Source organism: Zootoca vivipara, chromosome 8 (assembly GCF_963506605.1).
Source record: "Zootoca vivipara chromosome 8, rZooViv1.1, whole genome shotgun sequence".
Taxonomy (NCBI): Eukaryota; Metazoa; Chordata; class Lepidosauria; order Squamata; family Lacertidae; genus Zootoca; species Zootoca vivipara.
This window is the reverse complement of record NC_083283.1, coordinates 19321831-19346245: the sequence shown is the minus strand read 5'-3', so window position 1 is coordinate 19346245 and position 24415 is coordinate 19321831. Positions and strand designations below refer to the sequence as shown.

At 45.8% G+C, this 24415-nt stretch overlaps 1 protein-coding gene across 1 annotated transcript in view; it reads right to left on the bottom strand.

Moving 5' to 3' along the window:
* Positions 1-24415, bottom strand: part of RSPO2 (R-spondin 2) — a 105631-nt gene that overhangs the window by 38358 nt on the left and 42858 nt on the right. Inside the window, exon 2 of the mRNA XM_035125310.2 lies at positions 9052-9240. Coding sequence (XP_034981201.2) covers positions 9052-9240 — 189 coding nt within the window. The remainder of the gene's footprint in view (positions 1-9051; positions 9241-24415) is intronic.

The following is a 24415-nucleotide window of genomic DNA, read 5'->3' as shown; positions in this document are numbered from 1 at the left end:
TTAAGCCAAATATATTTGTAGTACTGTAGGCGCTGAAAATGGTGCAGTGAAGGCACCTGTCTACGGTCAAGGAGCAAGGAGTTCCAAAGTGTAGCAGGTGTTGCCACACTGAAGGAGCTATTCCTTGCAAGTGCAGAGCAAACATGGCATGGCAGTTCCCATGAAGACCTTCACCTGATGTTCTAGAGCAGTGTTTCCCAACCAGTGTGCCTCCAGATGTTTTGGGACTACAACTCCCATCATCCCTAGCTAGCAAGACCAGTGGTCAGGAATGATGGGAGTTGTAGTCCCAAAACATCTGGAGGCACACTGGTTGAGAAACACTGTTCTAGAGGGTCCTCCAGCTCTCTGGAACAAATTTGGAGGAATGCAAGGCAAATAAAGTTGGCAAAAATTGCCTCTCCTCTTCTGTTAGTGACCCAAAAGGATACAACTGGAACCACCCCATGCCAAAAAGAGGGTTTTCAACACTCTGTTCATGCAGCTCTTGTTCTGCTTACATACGTACATTTATTAATGCATAATAAATTGCCATTCTACAGATATGTAACGGGTGCTGCCGAGAGTGTCGGTTTTCTTCTTCTGACTCTTTGCTGCCAGGGGAGCAATAACGATTAATTTTGTTGTTATTCCTGGATCGGGACACTCCACCAAGGTACAGAGCCATAATCTGCAGTTATTTCCTTTGCTGCGTCATTGTTTTTCTAAGAGGCTCAAAACTTTAGCCTTAGGCCATCTCCTGACTCCTGTGAGTCGTGCCGAACGTTAGCGTTGTGCATTTAACAGACCCAGAAAGGGGTGCGCTCAAGTTATAGTCAACAGCAGTCCAATCTGTGCACACAAGGCGTTGGGATGTTCAGTGAAATGTTCAGTGCTGGCACAATCTGTGTACCTGAATTGTTCCAAGTCAACAAGTGTACACAACAAGTTCACACAAATGCTTGCACGTGCGTACAAGACAGCTTGTGTTCAGTGTAACCTGCAAACAAGCCTATTGTCCAGTAGTGGCTGGTACCCCTTGGGACTGGTGGGGCCAAAAATAGGGAAACCAACAATAACTGGAGCCAGATTAGCAGAGTCAACTAATTCTAGTTTTGTCCTTATTCTCTCCCTGCTGAGTTCTGTAAGTGGCAAAACACTTCAAGAGGAGGAAACTGTGCAGGCAGTGGATCGGTTGCAAGCCAGAAGGCAGGCAGGTAAGGGTTAACTGAGGACAGATGGACGTTAATGGTGCAATGCTACATTTACCCAAATGAAGAAGCCCCCACTGCTATTCTCCACCGTTCTCCATGGAACAACCAGGTTTGGCAGGACCACTAAAACCACATACATCTAGGCCTGGTAAAAAGATTTGCTCACAACCCACAGAAGGTTTGGCTCCATGCATGCTACTTCACCACAGGTGAAGAAGAGATAAAGAGGAAATGGAACCACTGCAAAGGAGACCACAGCCTGAATCATAATCATAATAATTTTATTATTTAGATCCCGCGCATCTGGCTGGGTTTGCCCACCCACTCTAGGCAGCTTATAGCATATCTAAAAACATAAAATATCAAGTGTTAAAAAACTCCCAAAACAGGGCTGCCTTCAGATGTCTTCTAAAAGTTGTGTACTGTAATTCTTTATCTCCTTGACATTTGAAGGGAGGGCATTCCTTAGGGAGGGCGCCACTACTGAGAAGGCCCTCTGCCTGGTTCCTGTAACTTCACTTCCCGCAGTGAGGGAACCAGCAGAAGACCCTCAGAAGACAACCTCAGTGTCTGGGCTGAGCAATGGGGGTGGAGGCGCTCCTTCAGGTATACTGGGCTGAGGCCATTTTGGGCTTTAAAGGTCAGCACCAACACTTTGAATTGTGCTCAGCAACTTACTGGGAGCCAGTAAAGATCCTTAAGGGCCGGTGTTATACGGCGGCCACTTCCAGTCGCCAGTCTAGCTGTCGCATTCAGGATTAGTTGTAGTTTTTGGGTCACCTTCAAAGGTAGCCCCACATAGAGCATTGCAGTAGTCCAAGCGGGAGATAACCAGAGCATGCACCACTCTGGCGAGACAGTCTGCGGGCAGGTAGGGTCTCAGCCTGCGTACCAGATGGAGCTGGTAGAGAGCCGCCCTGGACACAGAATTGACCTGCACCTCCATGGGCAGCTGTGAGTCCAAATTGACTCCCAGGCTGTGCACCCGGTCTTTCAGGGGCAAGGTTACCTCATTCAGGACTCAACCTCAATCAGTTACCCGCCATCCATCTACCACCCGCCTCCACTCCACAGGATCTTGACCCCCCTCACTGGTCAGGTAAAATTGGGTATTTTCCAGCCTAACCCCCCCTGATGATCTCCCAGCGACTTCATGCAGATGTTAAAAAGCATGGTGGAGAGGACAGAGCCCTGAGGCACCCCTTAAGTGAGAGCCCAGAGGGCCGAACACTCACCCCCCCCCAACACCATTTTCTGGACATGGCCCAGGAGGAAGGAGCAGAACCACTGCATAACAGTTCCCCCTCTAGACAGTCCAGAAGGATGTCATGGTCAATGGTATCAAAGGCAGCTGAGAGACCCAGCAAAACTAGGAAGCAACTTTTACCCTTGTCCCACTGGACTTCATCGACCAGCACAACCAAGACAGTTTTCAGTCCAACAATGAGGCCTGAATCTCAACTGGAGACGATCCAAATGGTTCACATCCTCCAGGCATGCCTGGAGTTGTTCCAGGTCACCTACAACAACCATACTCGCTAGAGCAATCAGTTTGTGTTAAACACAAACACACACACACAGGCATGCAAGTTGTCAGGTTGATAGAAGTTGTCCGGTTGACCACAGCCACTCCTTAAGTATCTTATGTATCCCCATGACAGGTCTGAGGCTTGGACTGAAATAATTTTTGACCGGGGGGCAGCCCTACAATGAGGCAGCGGCCTCAGGTGGTGAATGCTGAGGTGTGGGGAGTGGACAGAGCTGTGAGCACCATGGGGTCCACCCTGCAGCCCTTACACTAGCCTTCTGGCCTCAAGTACAGTGGACAATACTGTCATTTCACCACTATTGTGGTAAGAGTCAACTACCAGTCAAATTGGCTTTTGTTTGCGCCTTGGGAGAGGGCGCCATCTTTTCCTTTGCCTCAGGCAGCGAAACGTCTTGAGCCGGCCCTGCATTTTACTATGTCCAAGAAAGAGCCCATCTCTTTCAGACCTGCCATAGTGTTGGTTCAAACCTCCTGTGACACATGGACCAAAACCCGAAGAATCCCTGTTGCCTCGGAGACCATGTGGTGCCCTTCATATATATTAGGTAAAGGGTAAAGGTAAAGGGACCCCTGACCATTAGGTCCAGTCGTGACCGACTCTGGGGTTGTGCGCTCATCTCGCATTATTGGCCGAGGGAGCCGGCGTATAGCTTCCAGGTCATGTGGCCAGCATGACAAAGCCGCTTCTGGCAAACCAGAGCAGCACACGGAAACGCCGTTTACCTTCCCGCTATAGCAGTTCCTATTTATCTACTTGCATTTTGATGTGCTTTCAAACTGCTAGGTTGGCAGGAGCTGGGACCGAGCAACGGGAGCTCACCCCATCACAGGGATTCAAACCGCCGACCTTCTGATCAGCAAGCCCTAGGCTCAGTGGTTTAGCCCACAACGCCACCTGGGTCCCTCATATATATTACTGGACTCCAACTCCTTTCAGGCCTAGCCAGCATGGGTAACAATCAGGGATGAGGAGGAGCTGAAACAGTATCTCCTGGGTACCACGCTGGCTACCCCCACTTTAGAGGGTGATTAGTTTTCTTCCATCTGGCAAAAATAAATAAATAAATCCATGTATGCAACTTTAGAGATGAAATTACATGGCACACTGTAACCAGGGAAAAAACAACTTTTTAAACAGTCTCGCAAATTTGAGATGCCTAGCTCAGAGTTAGTGAAGAAAATTAGATTTGAAAATGCACTTTTTTTTCATAATTCTAGAGCTGCTGCGTTGAGCTGCGTGGCATTTGCAGTGTTGTGTTTGGCAAGAGTGGCACTTTTCGATCCATGTTAACATTTTCCCTAAGATACACAGGTTCAAGCACTTTTCTATTGCAAATGCGAAAATGTTCCAGAAATAAGAAAAGGTTGAAGATTTCTTCTGCTCAAAGATATTAAGAGTGCAAGCGTTTTACACCAAACTCGCCCAAGACCCCCCTCTGTAAAAAACCAGTAGGGGTTTTGAATGCAGCCAAAGCTATTTTTAAACTGCAAAAACAATGTCAGAGCAACAGACAAAAAATGTTCAGAGTCAGAAAGGGCATCCAACATCAGGGAAGAAGAATTTCATATTTATTTGTGTATTTTGAAAATGTATGAAAGATAGTAGCGCAGGGTCTTAATAACTTGCAGTATCATATTGGATAACACAGAAAAACACAGGAAAAACAGGACCACAGATATCAGAGCTAAAAGGACAAGATGGTGAGCTGGTTTGGACACATAATATTAAACCATAGTTAAGTGTTTGTGAATGAGCTGCAGTGGCCCATATGCTGGTGAATTCCCCCTTCAGGGTGACCATAAGGACGCTTTTGGAGGCTTCCACAGTTTTCGACTGCTTGCCATACCATCTGAATCCATACAAACTGTGGTTGATCTTAACTGTGGTTAGTAGAAACAAACCAACTTCAAGCCATGGTTTATGAAGCCACCCATTAATCATAGTTAAGGTCAATCACTGTTTACGGTTCAGCTGACTTTCTAAATGGCAGTTAATCTAAAACGAAAGCAGAACCTTCAATCTCCCCTTCGCAGCTGTGCCAGAGCTTGCTAAAGCTCATGTTCATGCTAAGTAGCAATGAAATGCAAAGTGGCAATTGACAAGTGGGAAAGAAAACCAGAATATTGAGCCTTGCATGACCCTCTTACAAGCTAGAGTGTCCAGTCAAGCTAGAGTGTCCCAGTGGAAGACTCCGAGACCAAGCAGATGAGAGAATGGAGGAAGAGTGGAAAAAAATTAGAGTTTATTTAGGGAATTATTTTTGAATATAAAAGAACTGAACGTCTAGGGGAATATTGTTGTTAAGGCATTAGGGAAGAAAGAAATGATTGCAAAATGAATTAAAATTAAAAGATTGAGGTAAGGATGGATGAAGCAAAAAATATGATGATAAACATTAGAAGTAATGAATAAGAAACTGTTAAAGATGGTTCTAAAAAAGAAAATCAGTTAGAGGAGATTTGGGGAAGTACAAGTGACAATGATTTAAAAGACTGAAATAAGTTGATATCTGTTTGATTGTTTTTTAATGTCTATTTTATATTTTGTATTTGTTAAATATGTGTTTGTTTTCTTTTTTTCCTTCTTTATGTATATTTTTTCTTAATATTCGTTTTATATATAAAATCAATAAAAAATATTTTAAAAAAATAGAGTGTCCCAGTGGCTGGAACCCTGAACAGGATCATTCCTGTTTGGAAGTGAGAATACAATGCAACATTGAGGGATAAATCCCACTTGCATGTCCTACCACTGAGCTTTGATTCCTCCTCACCAACACAACCGTTAAGAAGAAGCTAGAGAGGCATTAGCCAGAAGTACTTTGCAAGGAAGAGACAGTAACTGTGATCTCTCATCCAGCACTGTGGTCCAACACGCAGCGCAGTGAAAGTGAAGAGAATCACATCACCTGAGAGAATCTGTGGCCCTCAAGACTCCAGCTCACATCAGCCTCATCCAATGGTCGTGGATGATGCAAACTGAAGTCCAACAACATCTGGAGGTCCACCACTGAACTAGCTAAATCAGGAAAGCATGGTTAACTCCTTGCCATCTTCAAAGGTCCACCCAACCTTCATTGGCTGGGGTGTGTGTGTGGCCGCTCACACCAGAAGCTCATATTAGATAGCCAGGGCACCAATATTGCAGCTGCTGCTCAACAGGAGTCAGGTGACACAAACAGCAAATAGGATTACAGGTAAAGGGTTCAACACAGTGCATTACTATGCTTCAGTATAGCCTGACTCAACTACTGTCAGATCTTTCATTACTGCTTAAAGCAGTGGTGGCCAAACTTGGCCCTCCAGCTGTTTTGGGACTACAATTCCCATCATCCCTGGCCGCTGGTCCTGTTAGCTAGGGATGATGGAAGTTGTAGTCCAAAAACAGTTGGAGGGCCAAGTTTGGCCACCCCTGGCTTAAAGACGGAAAGGAACTTGAGGGCTGAGACAGCTGGAATGAAGGAAAAAATGAGTATAACAAATCAAATGATGGTGATGATGATGATGATGATGATTTCATTTACACCCTGGCCATCTGGCTGAATATTCCAAAATATGGAATATTCAGGAGGAAACAAAAGGGGTAAATAAGACAAAATCTTATTTAAATTAAAGTTCATTCATTTTATCTTAGGATACATGGTTTGATCCCACTATACTACTGATTATATTAGATTTAGGGACGAAACAGGAAAACACACAGAGAAATATTGAGGTGTATTATATTGCTTCATTTACAGAGCATAATGTTGCTGTTATTCTATTAGGTCACATTATTTGCATTTAAAAGACAAAACAATCAGTACAATTCCTAAAAATAAATAAAGGGTGGTACTTAACTATGTTTTACTCAGAGTAGACACATTGAAATTAATGGGCCTACCTTGATCATGCTTATTAGTTTCACTGAGTATACTCTGAGTAAGACATACCTGAATGGAGTCATGCAATTCACTCCCATGTCTCAAACATGATGGCCGGATTTGTGAGTATAAAAATCCAAGCAAAAAAAAATGAAAGGCACAAATACAGGATGGGAGACACCTGGCTTGAGAGCAGTACATGTGAAAAGGATCTAGGAGTCCTGGTAGACCACAAACTTGACATGAGTCAACAGTGTGATGCAGCAGCTAAAAAAGCCAATGCAATTCTGGGCTGCATCAATAGGAGTATAGCATCTAGATCTAGGGAAGTAATAGTACCACTGTATTCTGCTCTGGTCAGACCTCACCTGGAATACTGTGTCCAGTTCTGGGCACCACAGTTTAAGAAGGATACTGACAAGCTGGAACGTGTCCAGAGGAGGGCAACCAAAATGGTCAAAGGCCTGGAAACAATGCCTTATGAGGAACGGTTTAGGGAGCTGGGTATGTTTAGCCTGGAGAAGAGAAGGTTAAGGGGTGATATGATAGCCATGTTCAAATATATTAAAGGATGTCATATGGCGGAGGGAGAAAGGTTGTTTTCTGCTGCTCCAGAGAAGCGGACACGGAGCAATGGATTCAAACTACAAGAAAGAAGATTCCACCTAAACATTAGGAAGAACTTCCTGACAGTAAGAGCTGTTCGGCAGTGGAATTTGCTACCAAGGAGTGTGGTGGAGTCTCCTTTTTTGGAGGTTTTTAAGCAGAGGCTTGACAGGCATATGTCAAGAATGCTTTGATGGTGTCTCCTGCTTGGCAGGGGGTTGGACTGGATGGCCCTTGTGGTCTCTTCCAACTCTATGATTCTATGCAGTCTCGTACCCTAAGATTTCAAGAGAAGTTCTTCTCCAGAACATTTATCCAAAGGCAGTTTCATAGACATAAAAGAGTTTGTTTGCATATAATGCTAAACTGTGGCATAGCCAGCATTGTTCTGTGCACACAACTTAGAGAATTTGTATCCAAACTTATTCTGCTGCTATTTTGTGCTCTGAAACCAAAGCATGAAAACTTCCAAGAATTTCAATAGTTTTGTAAGAAGTTATCACGCAAACTAGGCAGAGCTTTACCTGGAGACTTTTGCATCAAAGAAAAAGGACTGGAGCTGGGTTGCAATAATAAATACACTTATAAGTACACTTAAGGCCCGCTGGAGACAATTGGATTTACTTCGGAGTCATGAACAAAGTTATCCGAGTTCAAGTCACAATGACCCGCATGGGGAATTGTGGAGAACTGCAGGACTATCTTGGAAGCGACAAAAGGTTATTTCAAGTTAAGCAAGAAGTTCCAAAAAGAGAATTTAATTCATCATGTCAAAGTGACATTTCAAAAAATGAGTGCATATTCAGCACCAGAACCAAGATAAATAAAACGGTAACATAAATCATGAGTTCAGAACACAAAATGGTGCAAGCTCCCATTGAAATTAAACAGGAGTTGCCCAACAGCAGAGCTCAAGGCACAGAAAAGATAGCAGGTGTATCTCTTCTGCTCAGAGAGATGGGAAGAACCAATGTGGTGTTTTTTTCCTGGGGGAACACACACCCCTAAACATTTTGTGAATCTGTCCATTTACTGTATTTATTTTTCCCAATTTGAACGATAAAATGGTGATTTTCTTGAGTCAAAATGAGAGTACCCCTAAACATTTTTTTAGAACAAAAGCACTGGGAAGAACAGATTCTGACCCCAAAAATATATGAACGCTTACAAACATTTGTAAGTGTACCAAGCAAGAAGTTTGTTTCAGATAATTAACCCCCCCCCCATCGGCAGGGCTGGGGAACCTGTGGCTCTTAGTGTTGCTGGACTCCAGTTCCCATCAGCCTCAGACAGCATGGCCGTGGTCAGGGATGATGGGAGTTGTAGTCCAACAACATTGGGACGGACACAGGTTTGTGACCTAAGGGAAGAAAGAAGAAGTTCCAATGGATAATAAATTTACAGACAATTGAGGCTTGCACTTGCAATTGCATGGGAACTCTAAGAAATGGGAGGGGAACCAATGCACTTTTGATATCAATGGTTCAAGACGGGACAGTTTTGAAAGGTTCAATGTACCAACTTGATTCGAAATGGCATCTGACAGTATCCAAACACCAGATTAAAAACTGCTCCTTGATCTCAGGAACCATCATGTAAAATGAGTGCCTGGCGTGCTCTGGTCCATGGGGTCACGAAGAGTCAGACACGACTAAACAACAACAAATCTTAGGAGGTGTCCAAAGCACAACGACTAGACAACTGGAGATTCTTTTAGGAAGGAATGCCTACAATGTATTGGGGTTGTCTACAAAAGTATCGTCTTATGTTCTCCACCCTCACCAATAACTTAGTTTTGAAATTACAGATTTTAAAAAAAGAAACATGAAAGAAAACTCACTTGAACATCTGTTCATGTCTGGGGCTCGCAGACCGTAGTACCCTGGCGGGCAGGAATTCAAGCATTCCCCATATTGCCTCATTCCTTCCCTTCGGAGAAAGAAGAACAACTTATGCTGACATCTGATGCATCCATTGTCCTTTGAGCAAGACAAACAGCCTTTGCAAATTGGATTTGGTCCATAGTTGGCTGTGGAATTAAAGAAAAAGAGAAGACGACAACAGTATTAGAACCCAAAAATAAGCATGTGGCGATATTTATCTTCCCTTTAAAAGCCTACCTAGAGGAAAAACAACAACTGAAGGAGAGGGCAGGGAACTTCAGCAGACATGATAGCGAAGTGGGCACTTCCAATTTGCTTTGGAAGTGAAAGCTCCATTCACTTCCCGCCCCCCAATGCCATGTGGTATAGTTTAACAAGCCAAAAATTATTACTCTACATGCATAATACAGTTGGAGAGCAACTTAAGGGAAGTCAGTGGACAGTGGTGGGCTTCCTGTGTACAAATGGGAGCAGCAACAATAAGGATTGGGTTCAAAGGAGGAAAGTGGTTTTTACTTCAGCATAAGCCCAACTCTTCCCCCACTGCTGCATCTGCATCTAAATTTGAGGTCATTTAATCTGTTATAATATGGTGTAGCACTAAATTAATCTCTTGTTGCACATGCAGAATGCTGCTGAGCACAGGAAAGCACAAGTTTTAAACTCTACCATGCGCTCTTGTGCTAGTGGACAGAGAACAGTGGATTTAATCTGAAAATTGAAACTAAGAGAACATTCTTTCCATTTGTGATATTTTTAAAAGAATGTGTAATTAAAAAAAGAATTTAACTGTTCTTTTTTAGTTAGAAGATGGCCAAAAATAAAAATCTACACCTGTGAAACTAGCATTCCCCGTTGATTTCAATGGGGCGTAACTTAAGTCTGGATCCAACCCACTATTGCGTATTCAGGAGAGAAACAAGCAAAAAATGGAGGGCTGAAAGTGGCTCCACATGGAAGCAGATGAATTCCTGTAGGCCAGGTCTATCAATGGCTATTAGTCATGATGGCAATATGGAACTTCCATAACCAAAGGCGGATTGCCACTAAATACCAGTTGCCGGGGAGCTAAGAGCAGAAGAGGACTATGACTTTCCAACTACGGTATGTTTCTGGGCCATAAACATGCCAGTTTAGATCTTGTTTTTGAGAGTCTCCTACCACCAATTTCACTTCTATATCCCAACTTCTTGGTAGCCTTCCAAGAAATCTTTATCTTATGATGGGACTTTGGATCAGCCAGGGTCTTGAAAGGAGAATCCTTTAAGTCTTAAAAGTTTGAGATGTGCGCCAAGAAGACAACCAGATTAATCCACACAAGGTTTATTAAGTGAAATTCTAGCATAAATAGATCAGTGGAAATTAAAGCCGGAATTAGATAAGACTAATGAGCAAAGACAGAAGCTGCAAAAATAAAGGCTTATGGATTACTGGTTTTCTAATGCTTATTTAACAGCAGACCACATGTAGCTCTTCTGTGGCTCTCGCGCATTTTGAACATTACTTAATGCAGCTTGGAAAGAATTGCCTGTTAAGGGCCTGAAGACGAGACAACCGCTTGCTTAATGGGAATGTGCTGTGGCAGGATGAGGGAACCCAAGGCCTGGAGCTGAAATTGCAGTTCTCTGTAGCCAACCATAAAGACTCTCTGCAGACCTCTGTACTCTCCTTGAACATTTGGCCTGTCTTTCTCTTGCCCTATCTTCTCTTTGAGGGCCCCCCCCCCAATCAAGCAGTATATAAATTCTATGAAATGAAATAAACAAATGTACACGTCTCTCTAACAGAGTGTACACTACTTTTTTTTTACATCTCTGAACTGTTCCACACAGGTACACACACTGTACACTTGTTGAATGTTGCATGTGAATATTCTTATGAGTGCACAGCTTAACTATTTGTGTACACAGAGACGGCACTCCTGTGGAACATAACGTGTGAATACCTCTAAGGAAGTGTCACTTTATAAAGAAGGAAGGGGGGAAATGGAGACTGTTTTGATTCCCAGGGGCTGATGGGTTTTAAAACCTTTCCTCCACGTCCCACCTTGTACCTATCTTCACTTAACACTTTCAACTGGGAACTTGAAGGACAACCCATTGCAAAAGAAAGACAGGCCAAATCAGTTTCCTGACAACAAACCCATTCTTAAAAAACCTTTCCTCTGTCCACATTTTTAAAACAATACTGTATTCACCCCATTATTCATGGCTATGAATAGCTCAGTTGGTAGAACATGGGTAAATAAGTACAGTGGTACCCCAGGTTGCAGACCCAATCCGTTCCGGGGTGCCGTTCGCACCCCAAAAAGTCTGCAACCCGAGTGGCGATAGAGCGCATGCGCGTAAGAGCGTTTTTGCACATGTGCAAAGCGAGTAGAACGCTTCTGCACACAGCACACAGAACGCTTCTGCGCATGCGCAAGAACCCAAAAGTACCGTAAACACTTCTGGGTTCGCCGCATTCTCAACCCGGAAAAACGCAACCCGCAGCGGATGCAACCTGAGGTATGACTGTAGTATGATTGTTCTTACAAGTATAAAATGTGTAACAAGTCATTGTGCTTCATATAAATGCATTCAAAATAATCACTATATTTGTCCATACACAATCTATGTCTAAAGCAATCTCTTTGTAGGTTGCAGGAGTAGTCAAGCCTTCTATCCATTGTTCAAAGGGAGGCATGGTATTATCTCCCCCCCTCCTTTTTATTCACTTTTCTTTTTCTATCATTACATACATCTCATATCAATAACATTTATATTACAGCACCTCTTCCCTCCCCTCCTGGGCTTCCCCCAACTTCCATTTCTGGTTTGTTTCCCCCTTATTACATATTGCTGTTTCCTAAAAATCCACTATATTATTTATCATTTTAAATCTTCTTTTTTAGTAAAGATGTGAATGTTTATTTAAATCCTGCCATCAAGTCAATATTCTTCCTTTGTTTCTGCAAGTATATTATAAATGGTTCCCACTCTTTTTCAAAGTCACTTTTGTCTTTTTCTCAAAGTCTGTCCGGCATTTCTGCATAGTTCATCAATTTCTCTTGCCATTGATCTTTAGTTGGTATTTCTCCAGTCTTCCACTTTTGTGCTATCAGAATTCTCCCCACCGTAGTAGCATACATAAATAGTGTCCTCTTCTCTTTTGGCAGATCTTGACCTAACAGGAAGGCTTCTGGTTGTTTAACAAATGTTATTTTCAACATTTTCTTCAATTCATTATATATCATTTCCCAATACAGTTTTACAATTTTGTAATTCCACCACATATGGTAAAAGGTACTTTCAGCCTCACACCTCCAACCCTCTTTATTTTCATTTTTATACATTTTTGCCAATTCAAACGGTGATATGTACCATCTATACATCATCTTCATGTAATTCTCTCTCAACAATATACAATCCGTAAATTTCAAATTTACTTTCCCCAATTTTATCCAATCTTCAAATTATATACTGTGGCCTAAATCTTGTGCCCATTTAATCATTACTTCTTCCTCTTTAGTTTCCCACTCCAATTTTTTTTTAAAAAAAAATCAAATTTTCTTCTATCACTTCCTTTTGGAATTTGGAAACCAAATATCAAAAACCTTTCTTATTGTCCTCTTTGAAGATATCCTTTAGCCGTCTATGGTGCAACCAACTTTGAAGATGTTCCTTTATTTCTTCATATTCTTTCAGTTTTAATTCTCCTTCTTGTTCTACCAATAAGTCTCTATATGTTGGGCATTCTCTCTTTTTTTCCCAATGATTTAAATGAATGCCTCAATAGGTGATAACCACCAAGGTGTCTTGGGTGCTAATAAATCTTTATACTTTCCCCACACTCTGAAGAGTGATCTCCTTATTATATGATTGTGAAACCATTATTATCTTTCCAATGAATCACTATCAGTCTTCCAGCAGAAGTAAGAGAGTCAAGAAAGAACAGGATGCTGAACTAGATAGACTTTTGGCCTGATCCAGCAGGGTTCTTATGTTCTTATAGTATCCTACAGGAAGGCATGGATATACAGGAGCACTCCTGCAGGGAGGTGAAGATCACACTGGGCCATTTGTTGCAGACAGCATGTGTGTTTCCTGAGGGAATCCTTGCACTTCTTGGATGGTTGGAAACACTTGGGTATAAGGCTTGTGCTTGTCAATGTCAGAGACATGTAAGTATTCAGCAGGAGGAGGAGGAGGAGGAGGAGGAGTTTGGATTTGATATCCCGCTTTATCACTAGCCGAAGGAGTCTCAAAGCGACTAACAATCTCCTTTCCCTTCCTCCCCCACAACAAACACTCTGTGGGGTGGGTGGGGCTGAGAGACTTCAAAGAAGTGTGACTAGCCCAAGGTCACCCAGCAGCTGCATGTGGAGGAGCGGAGACGCGAACCCGGTTCCCCAGACTACGCGTCTACCGCACTTAACCACTACACCACACTGGCTCTCTCAGAAATGCACTGGCTGTCGCTACAACTAAGTTTACACGAGTGCCTAGGGGAGACACACAAAGATATGTCTCCAAAGTACTGTATACTGTTCCAGATCAAGAGAAGTAATAGTATCACTCTATTCTGCCTTGGTCAGGCCAAACCTGGAATAGTGTCAAATTCTGGGCACCGCCATTTAAGAAGGATGTTGGAACATGTGCAGAAATGTATGCAGAGCTGGAACATGTGCAGAGGAGGGCAACCAAGACGATAAAGGGTCTAGAAACCAACCATTATGAGGAACTGAAGGAGCTGGGTATGTTTAGCCTGGAAAAGAGGAGACTGAGAGGAGATAGGATAGCCATCTTCAAAGACATCAAGGGCTGTAGCATGGAAGAGGAAGCATGCTTGTTTTCTCCTGCTCTGGAGGGTAAGACTTGAATCAATGGCTTCAAGTCACAAGAAGCATAGCTGCCAAGTTATCCCTTTTTTTAAGGGATTTTCCCTTATGCTGAATAGGCTTCCTCGCGAGAAAAGGGAAAACTTGGCAGCTATGACAAGAAGGGAGATTCCAACAAAACATTCAGAAAACCTTTCTGACAGTAAGAGCTGTTCGGCAGTGGAACAGACTCCCACAAGAGGTGATGGACTCTCCTTCTTTGAAGGTTTTTAAGCAGAGGTTAGATGGCCATCTGTCATGGATACGTTAGCTGGGATTCCTATATTGCAGGGGGTTGGAGTAGATAACCCTTGGGTCCCTTCCAACTCTAAGATTCTATGATTGTATAATTCTATATAAAGGTAAAGGGACCCCTGACCATTAGGTCCAGCCGTGACAGACTCTGTGGTTGCGCGCTCATTATTGGCCAAGGGAGCCAGCATACAACTTCCATGTCATGTGGCCAGCATGACAAAGCCGCTTCTGGCAAACCAGAGCAGCACACGGAAACGCCGTTTACCTTCCCGCTGTAGCGGTCCCTATTTATCTACTTGCACTTTGATGTGCTTTCGAACTGCTAAGTTGGCAGGAGCTGGGACCGAGCAACGGGAGCTCACTCCATCGCAGGGATTCGAACCGCCGACCTTCTGATCAGCAAGCCCTAGGCTCAGTGGTTTAACCCCCAGCACCACTCACATCCCTTATAATTCTATATACATGGAACTATATCTTGGTTGGCATTACCAGTAACTATCAGCCTTTGCCTATTTCCACTTCTTCCATCACCACTCCCCACACCCTTCCATGTATCCTGCTAACTACATAACACTCCAACCTGCACATCGTTGCCATGTACTTACGTCTCAAATATTGAAAACTAAATTTGTTTTTGTCAAGTCTTTTAATATCTGAAATATTTCAGCTTGCTGCTCTGGACCAGCGTTAGTCTCACATGCAGGTGAATAAACAGAGATTTAATTTTTTTTCCCCTTTGATGGCTTGTTTATTTTGCCTTTTACTGTAAGTTTCAACTTATTCCAAGCCCCAAAATCTGCAGGGATCCAAAGATGTGGCCGTCCAACAAAAACACAAGCCCAACACCAGATCTACCCAAACAGCGAAAGGCGAAACAAACACACACGCACACGCACACAACTGTTTGAAGCATTTAAAAAACTGAAACAAAGTGAAAGAGAGCAACACTTAAAGTCAAGACGTGCAGTGGCATAAGAAGGAAACCCAATAATATGAACTGGTGTTGGCTACTTTACACTTGGGACTCATTAGTCATAAAGCTAAATGAGAAACTGAACAGAAAGCAGGCAGGGGTTGTACATTTAGGGAGGGCTGGTGGACACTGTTCAACATGATTTCATAGCTGCCCTCTGAATCTAGGTTTGAGTAACTGAAAACACAGAGGAAAGGAGAAATTTGGGGAAATCGCTGCTTGAGAGACTTCATGTATCCCTCTCCACATTCCATAAGATTTATTTATTATTATTATTATTATTACTATTATTATTATTATTATTATTATTTCTATACCACCCTTCATCTGAGGTTCACAGGGCGGTTTACAACACAAAAATACAAACAATACAGAAGGTCATAACAAACAAAAACAACACACTTTTAAAGGCCATAGATTGTTTAATTAGCCAAAAGGCTGGGAGAAGAGGAATGTGCTTGCGTGGTGCCTAAAGATATGAAATGAAGGCACCGGGCAACCCTTCCTGGGGAGAGCGTTCCACAAGTGGGGAGCCACCACAGAAAAGCCACCGCTCTCACGTTGTAGATGAGGCACACAAAGATGGGTGCACCTAGTCCAGTATTTGCTGCACTGCATAGAAGCAGGTGAGTCTTCTACATCAACTGTTACCGTACCTTGATCCTTTTAGTGGCAGATGACAGGAACTGAACATGTGGCATTCTTCATGCAAAGCCGAAAGTTATGGACCTTTTCCTTTGGGACAGAATAAGCCAACTGTGCGGGTGGGTGATGGGTGTATATCTAACCTATTTGCCCATTCTGTTTTCATACCACACTGCTCTTGCCAAACCCCCGCATACCTAGTCTTCCCTAAGGGAGAGCAGATATGCCACTCAAACCTTCACACCCTGAAAGCTGCTCCCCAAGCAATTATGGACACCAACTTGGATGCCCTTAAAAGAAGAAGAGACAAATTCCTGGAGGGTTGTTGGCATCCATCTGTCTCGAGAGACAATAGAGTGCACCTTTAGGGGTGAAGTCAAACCACTGCATTAATAGCAATAAAGTGACCTCCCCGGGGCTCAAGCCTGGGCAGTGTGTATGGAGGTCCTGGCTGCCCAGACAACAAGACCCCCTTCTTGGCCTTGCTGATGTGGTCCAAAGGAACATAAGCAATACATATGACACCAGCTTGGCTGCAGGAGTTGCCAGAAAGAAGCGTACAAGGTGCCATCCAACCACCTTAGGGACTCCACTCCAGATTTGTGCAGGGCTTACTCCTTAGCCTTTTTGCTCCTGAAGATATCCTGCAAGGCAGCAGAGGTTTAGGATCTGAGTTTCTTTCTCCTAGATGGGATGCCTTCCCACATTGACAAGCCCCATCTGCCCCAACCTTCCCTCTACAGCAGGCACCCCCAGACTTCGGCCCTCCAGATGTTTTGGACTACAATTCCTATCTTCCCCAACCACTGGTCCTGTTAGCTAGGGATCATGGGAGTTGTAGGCCAAAACATCTGGAGGGCCGCAGTTTGCGGATGCCTGCTCTACAGCATGTGTAGTAACCACCTTCTTGACCAATGGACCTACTATTGGTTTCGTCTGCTCAATCCGCCCGAGCCTGTCTTTGGGGTTTGAGACCCATTGGATGAAAGCCATAAAATGTTTACTAGTCATGGTGGCTATGTTCAAAATCTACTGCCAGAGGCAGATTGCCAGCTGCTGGGATTCATGAGTGGCAAGAGTGCTGTTGCTTCCATAGGCAACTGTCTGGCTACTGTGGGAACAGCCTGCTGGACTAGATGGGCCCCTAGCCCGATCCAGCAAACCTCTTCTTCTGCTCTTATGACAGGTGCAGTTCACACTGGGGCTGAGCTATGTTGGCAGATGATTCTCCCAAACGATATCTATTCTATTCTTAGGAGGGACAACTTCCTGCATTTCCGTTACAAATGATAATGCCAAACGGGGTGGTAGGAAGCTCACCGGGTGATGTGTCCTGCATCTACACAGATAAAACTACCCTATTCAAGTGTATGTAAATAACAGTTTTATTGTCATTGCATTAGGTCATAACAAATCAGCTACAGAATGAGAGGAAAACAGATATGCATGGCCTGAAAACAATAAATAATACGCCAAATAGCTGGAAGAGTAGGGTGTCCCTGGAGTAATTTATCACTGACAGGGGATTATTTCTGAGCATCCATTGTGCTTTAGAAATAAGCTGATCAACTTCTAGATGTTTGTGGGGAAATAGCTCAGCTGACTTCCAACCCCGGGAGCATAGCTGCAAAGTCTCCCACTGAAAAATGCGGGATCAGCAGCAGCGCGGCACTGGAAGTCGCTTCTATGCATGTCTGGACATGCGTAGAAGCAACTTCTGGTGCCAGCGCCACCCGATTTCCGGTGCCCAGACATGGGCAGAGCAGCAGACCGGAAGTTGCTTCTACGCATGTCTGGACATGCGTAGAAGCAACTTCTGGTGCTGCTCTGCCCGATTTCCGGTGTCCAGGCATGGGCAGAGCGGCACCTGAAATCCTAGCAGGTAGGAAATCCGGGGGATTTCTGGGATTTTTTTTCGATTCAGGATAATAGCGGGGAACGGATTAAAATCCGGGGGTTTCCCGCAAAAAACGGGAGACTTGGCAGCTATGCCCGGGAGGGGGGCAGTTATTCCTTGTCAGAGTGTTGTTGGGGTTTTTTTTTTTTTTACTAGTTCTGCTATGGCTTTATTAGCAAAAAAAAAATCCAGACATTACCAGTGGATGGTGTAATGGGCTGCACATGATGCCTACCACCATGGAGTATACTGAGATGGAGAGGGGTACGGTGCTGTTGAGGCTGGCACGGTACAAATTTGCCAGCAGAATTGGCTGTCCCAGTGCATCTGCACTGTGCCAACCTCGCCAAAGCTGAACCCTTCCTCTGCAGCCCCACTGCACCACCCCTTGCAGCCAGTTAGAAAACATCTACAAATAAAGGGGAAATTAAAAATTATGCATCTTTTGGAAGCAGCGAGTTGCAACCAGCACTGCTGCTCCACTCCTGCAACCGACTTCCGCCGTGCAAATTCCTAAGCAGTGCCCTGTGTGCCCTCAAAATGTTCTCCAGAAGGTTAGGAGGCCCTGTTGGAGCATATCTGCCAGAAGGATTTAACACGGGGCGAGGAGAGGAAGGGGAAGTTCCACTGTGCAAGTGCTAGCTATGACCTTGTCATTTTAAAGCTTTTATTCTTAAAAAGTGCTGCTAGGTTCAGACAAGGCATGTGCAAGTGTGAGTGAGAGGCGATGTATGTGTTTTGTAAGGCTATATAGCTGATAGTCCGTTGCGCTGGGGCTACAGGCGGGCCAGAAAAACCAACACAAATCATCCTTGCAGGCCAAGGAAAACACTGAAACAGCAGTTAAGCTTGATTACAAAACAGCATAGAGTTAAAAGTGGGTAGCAAGTAAAAACGCTATCCCACTAGGACTCTAGCAAAATAAAATAAAATAAAGTAATTGCTTCATTCTTAGGATAGCCTTAGACCTAACAGGAAATCCAAATTGCCCGATTCCTTTCCCCCCCACCCTCACTCCACCACCAAAAAAAGTTTTGACTTTCAGTTCAAAGTACTTCATTTGTATCAAAGTCAGGCTGGTGTAGATCACTTTGAAACTCCCACCCTTTTCACTAAGAGTCTAATTATGACTGCTTTGAAGCTAAATGCCATGGATATATAATGCATGGGCCTTTCCCCCCCCCTTCCCTTTGGATCCATCTTCCTTTTGAACTCCTCCTTACCTCTTGTGCACCAGCAGTTAAAGTGTGAGTGCAAAATGGAAGGGGTCTATAATTAGCAAAAGGGAAGGGAAATCCCTCGAGATGCTGTTTTTAAAAAGTGTCCTTGAGAACATGCGCCCTTTACAGCTTACTATTTAGTTGAAACACTCAGAACATGAGCTTAACACAGACAAGCTACATTTTTTAAATAAATAAATAAATAATAAATAGTGTCTCTTAAAACCTTTCTAAAGTCTCTATTTCCTAAAGGAAACAAGGACCTCGCCAACTTTAATTATACTTTCCTCCAACTGGAACACTCCGTAAGTCTTAAATCCCTTACTTACTTTTTATTGCCAGTAATTAGGCAGAGCAGAAGTTGCCTTTCCAAAAGACAAAAGCTGTTTAAACATTAGGAATTAGGAGGAATCAGATAACCTACTTCAACTAATGCATCTTTTTCTAAGCTCTTTTAGACATTAAAAGCAACAACATGGTTTTCCTCGAATGATATTTTAGGCCACAAACTTGTCCCGGATAAACAAAGTTTTAAATATTTGTGTATCGTTTATAAAGTCTTATTCCCGAGAGATATTTAAACAAAACTTAAATCCAGGCTGCCTATTTGCAAGGAGTTAATCTGACGAGATGAGGGCTAAAATGTACTAATAAAAGCTTTGTGTTTTTAAAAGCCTAATATTGTGCTAGGTGCATTACAAATTAAAAACAAGACCCCGCCGGAATAATTAAACCTACAGAATGACTTTACTGGCACCTGACCTTAGAATAATTTAGCTCCCCTGTGCATGTGCAATGTCTGATCACAACTGACTGCCTTATTTGTACAAGATTTTAAAGATTTACTTCCATACAGGGGAGATCCTCAGTCTATCCACATGTATCTGAACCCGCAGAAAGCACTGTTCTGCATTGGAAACACTGCTCAGAACAGGTGTGGGCAGCCTAGGCCCCTCCAAATCTTGAGGAACATCAACTCCCAGCATCCACAGCCAGAATGACCAATGGCCAGGGATCATGGGAGCTGTAGTTCAGCAGCATCTCGAGGCCCAGAGGTCCCCCGCCCTGGGAATGATTCCTCAGATTTCAAATAGCTCTTTGCCCAGTAACATGTTTACAATCCTGAGGAACATACAGGGAAACAAGAGTGAAATAATTTTGGTCCTGTTTTAAGAGAAATGGATCTGCGCAGGACACCAAGGGGATGAGGAGACTGTATTCAATGGGAACCCCAATAACCTATGTGTGAGGGACAGGGGATATCGCGAAGTCCCTCCCCTCCTGAGTTCAAGCCCGTCCCCGAGCAAAGGGGAAAGCAGGGAGAGTTCCGATTCCAGTGGGGAAGCAGGAAGTCGTGTCCGAGGCTCAGGCAAGGTAGAGGAGCCAGGGTCCCAGGTGGGACAGGAAGGGGCAAGTAAGGGGGGAAGACCCATCCCCCCAACTCCAGAATTACGCAGGAAGAGGAGGGGCAAGAGGATGGGTCTGCCAAAGCTTTTGTGTTGGAGAAAGACGCGCCAAAAGCCATTAGGAGGTTCTGAAACCGACTGACAACATCGCTCCGTGTAAATAGCAATGACTTGAGCACTGTAAATACGCAGCACCAATAAAAGAATAAAATGCAGAGCTGCGTAGCGTCGTTACTCTGAAGTAGTCCACTCCGGCCACTGTGACAGCAACCTCCTAATCATTTTTGGGCTACTTTGGAGTTGCCGGGATGAGCGTGTCAGAGGCGGAGAAGTGGCGGCAGATCGCTGAGCAAGCCCAGCTAGAACTGCAACAGCTGTCGCTGCAGGCGCAGGGAGAATTGAAGGCAGCTAAAGAGGAGACTAAGAAGGTCCAGCACGACCGGCTACAACTTGCGGAACAGGTGAGAGAGCTCCAGGAAAAAGAGCAGCATTTAAGGGCGGTGGCGGTAGACCTCCAAAACAAGCTGGATGCAGAGAAAAACAAGGCGGGAGGGGCACCCCAAGTCCAAGTGCTGCCAGGAAGGAGAGCCGGGACCCTAGTAAGCAAGTTCAATGGAGACCCGAAGGAGTTTCAGGGCTTTGAGACTGAGATTGTGTATGCTCTTGAGCTGCACCACGATGAGTTCCCTGATGATGAGCACAGAGTAGCGTTTATTGTGGAGCACCTTACAGGGGCGGCCAGGGAGTGGCTAAGACCGTTAATTGCAACAAGGAATCCTTGCATGAAGAATGTCAAACTATTTCTAGAAGGTTTGAAAACGATGTATTCGTCCGATAGTCATATGGACCAGACTAAGGAGGAACTTCATAATTTACGCCAAGGAAATATGACAGTTCGCGCGTATTGGGCGAACTTCACCATGCTGGTGCACAGATTGGGGTGGGATCTGGAGTCTGCCCCAATGCAAGCGGCGTTTTACTTGGGGTTGCATGAGGAGGTGAAGGATGAGCTCTCGAGAGGTCCAAAGCCCAGTAATATGGATCAACTGAGCAAAGCGGCTCTGGCGGTGGGGGTGAGGCAGGAATCCAGATGGAGCGACAAGCAAGCAACGCGCGCAAAGCGGGCTTGGTTCCCACGGTCGCAGGAGAAGCCACTCCCTCAACAACCCTTTCAAGCCACGCCTGGGGCCAGTCAGGACCAGGAACCCATGCAGATTGATAGCGCGCGCGCGCGGGCTTTTCAAACCCCAGCGGCGCCAAGACGCAAGGAGGGAAGGGGTGGGAATTGCTTTCTCTGCAACTCCCCCCAGCATCTCGTCAGAGACTGCCCACATCGCAGGGAGTGGCAAGGAAAGGCGGGAACGGTTGTGCCCTCCCCCACTGACGCAGCACAACAGCAGGGAAACGGGAAAGCCTGGCTGCAGGAGACAAGGGGCGGCAGCCAGGCACAGTCAGCAGACAACAGCCCCAGCCCACCCACCCGCACAGAGAGGAGCAGAGCCAGCCCACCCCTCCCAGAGCAGGAGTGGTTCTAGAAGTGACGCTCACGCTCCCTAATGGCTATCCCCTGACAGTCCTCGCCTTAATTGACAGTGGGGCGTCAGCGAACTTCTTCTCGAGGAACTTTGCAGAAGAGCACCAGATCCAGCTTCTGCAGCTGGATTTTCCTCTGCACGTGGCAACCATTGACGGCAGAGAGCTGCTGGGAGGGGCCATCACTCATCAAACCCCCCCCATGAGAATGACGGTTGGAAGGCACTCAGAGACACTGGCATTCAACGTCACCACCATCTCAGACCCCCCAATCGTTTTGGGCATGAGCTGGCTGGCGCGCCACGACCCCTCCATAAGTTGGCATCAGAGATGCATCACTTTTGGATCGGACTTTTGCCTGGAACATTGCATGCAGCACCAACCAGGGGAGGGGCCTCCGATAGCCACGGTGGCCACCATGCACGTCAAAGGGGGTGAGGCGATACCCAAACCATACTGGGACCTGCAGGAGGTCTTCAGTGAAGCGGAGTCCGACCACCTGCCCCCACACAGGCCTTTTGACTGCCAGATCAACCTGGTGCCTGGGGCAACTATACCCCCAGCCAAGCTGTACGCCATGTCAGACCAGGAACTGGAGGATCTGCGCGCTTTTATCGACAAGAACCTCAAGCGGGGGTTCATCAGAGAAAGCAAGGCAGCAGGGGGCAGCCCGGTCTTCTGGGTGGACAAGAAAGACACGCAACAGCGCCGTCTTGTGGTGGATTTTAGACGGCTGAATTCGGTGACAGAGCCAGTGGCTTTCCCCATGCCCAGAGTGGATGATCTCCTGACAGCGGCACGCAGGGGCAAGATTTTCACCAAGCTAGACCTGAGGGGGGCGTACAACTTGATCAGGATCCGGGAAGGCGATGAGTGGAAAACCACGATGTTCACGCCTCTGGGCTCTTTTGAATATCTGGTGATGCCCTTCGGGTTGCAAGGGGGCTCAGCATGCTTCCAGGCCTTCATGCACCACGTCCTGGGGTCCCTACTCTTCAGGAAATGCTTGGTCTTTCTGGATGACATCCTTATTTACTCCAACGACCCAGTGCAGCACGTGAAGGACGTCAGGGAGGTGTTACAGCGCCTGAAGGAGAACCACCTGTATGTGAAGCTGGAGAAGTGCAAGTTTCACACCAAGGAGGTGGACTTCCTGGGCTACAAGCTGTCAGACAAGGGGCTGGCAATGGACAAGGACAAGGTGCAGACCATCCTGGACTGGCACAGCCCCAGGACGCGCAAAGATGCCCAACGCCTACTAGGCTTTGCCAACTTCTACAGGAAGTTCATCAAGAACTTCTCTCGAGTTACGGCTCCCATCACTGACTGCCTGAGAGGCAAGCAGAAGTTCAGGTGGACACCAGAGGCGCAAGCAGCGTTCGAAAGCCTCAAGAGGGTGTTCGCTTCAGACCAGAACCTGTTCCACGTGGTTCAGGACGCGCCCCTACGCATTGAAACAGATGCTTCTGATAAGGCTGTGGGCGCCATTTTGTTGCAACTGGACGCCAACAGAGAGTGGAGACCCTGTGCCTTCTTCTCCAGGAAGTTGACCCAGCCCGAGCGAAACTACACAGTTTTTGATCGGGAACTTCTTGCGATCCACGCGGCGTTCCAGCACTGGAGACACTTCCTGGTGGGCGCCAAGCACCCCATCCAGGTGTGCACAGACCACAAGAACCTGGAGTTCTGGAGAACTGCCAGGGTGCTCAACCAGCGGCAGATACGGTGGGCGGAGTTCTTCTCGAACTTCAACTTCTCCATACACTACATCCCAGGAGAGCAGAATGTCAGGGCGGATGCCCTCTCCCGCAAGCCAGAGTACATGGAGGAGGAGGCGCCACCAGCCCCAAGGCACATTTTCCCCCCGTCGGCATGGTCCTGCGGAGCAGCAGTGGTGAGCGAGGCAGAACTCACAGCACTGACGGCAGCGGATGAATTTGCCAACCGCATCTTCAGAGAACTGAGAGGGGGGAGGGAGCAGGCAAAAGACTTTGCAGAACGCAGAGGGCTGCTTTTCTACAAGGGTGCGCTGTACCTACCCACCACCCAGCTTCGACGTACGGTCCTCAAGCAGATGCACGACAACCCTACAGCGGGGCATTTTGGAAGGGACAAGACCACTCACCTAGTCATGAGACACTTCTGGTGGCCAGGGGTGAGGGAAGATGTTCGAGACTATGTAAGGGGCTGTACCACCTGCCAGCGGGCGAAGGTGGTCAGAGCAGCGCCACCAGGGTTGCTGGAGCCCTTAGCCACACCACACAGGCCGTGGGAAGTGGTGTCCCTGGACTTCATCACAGATCTGCCTTCGTCCAGGGGTAAGACTGCAGTGTTGGTGGTGGTGGACCTCATGTCCAAAATGTGTCACTTTATACCGTGTGCCAGGGCAGTCTCGGCAGAAGAGACAGCCAAACTGTTTGTTGATCACGTTTTCAGACTGCATGGATTACCTTTAAGGGTTATTTCGGATCGTGGCCGCCAATTTGTTTCCAGGTTCTGGCGGCGGCTCATGAACCTCCTGCAGGTGGAGGTCA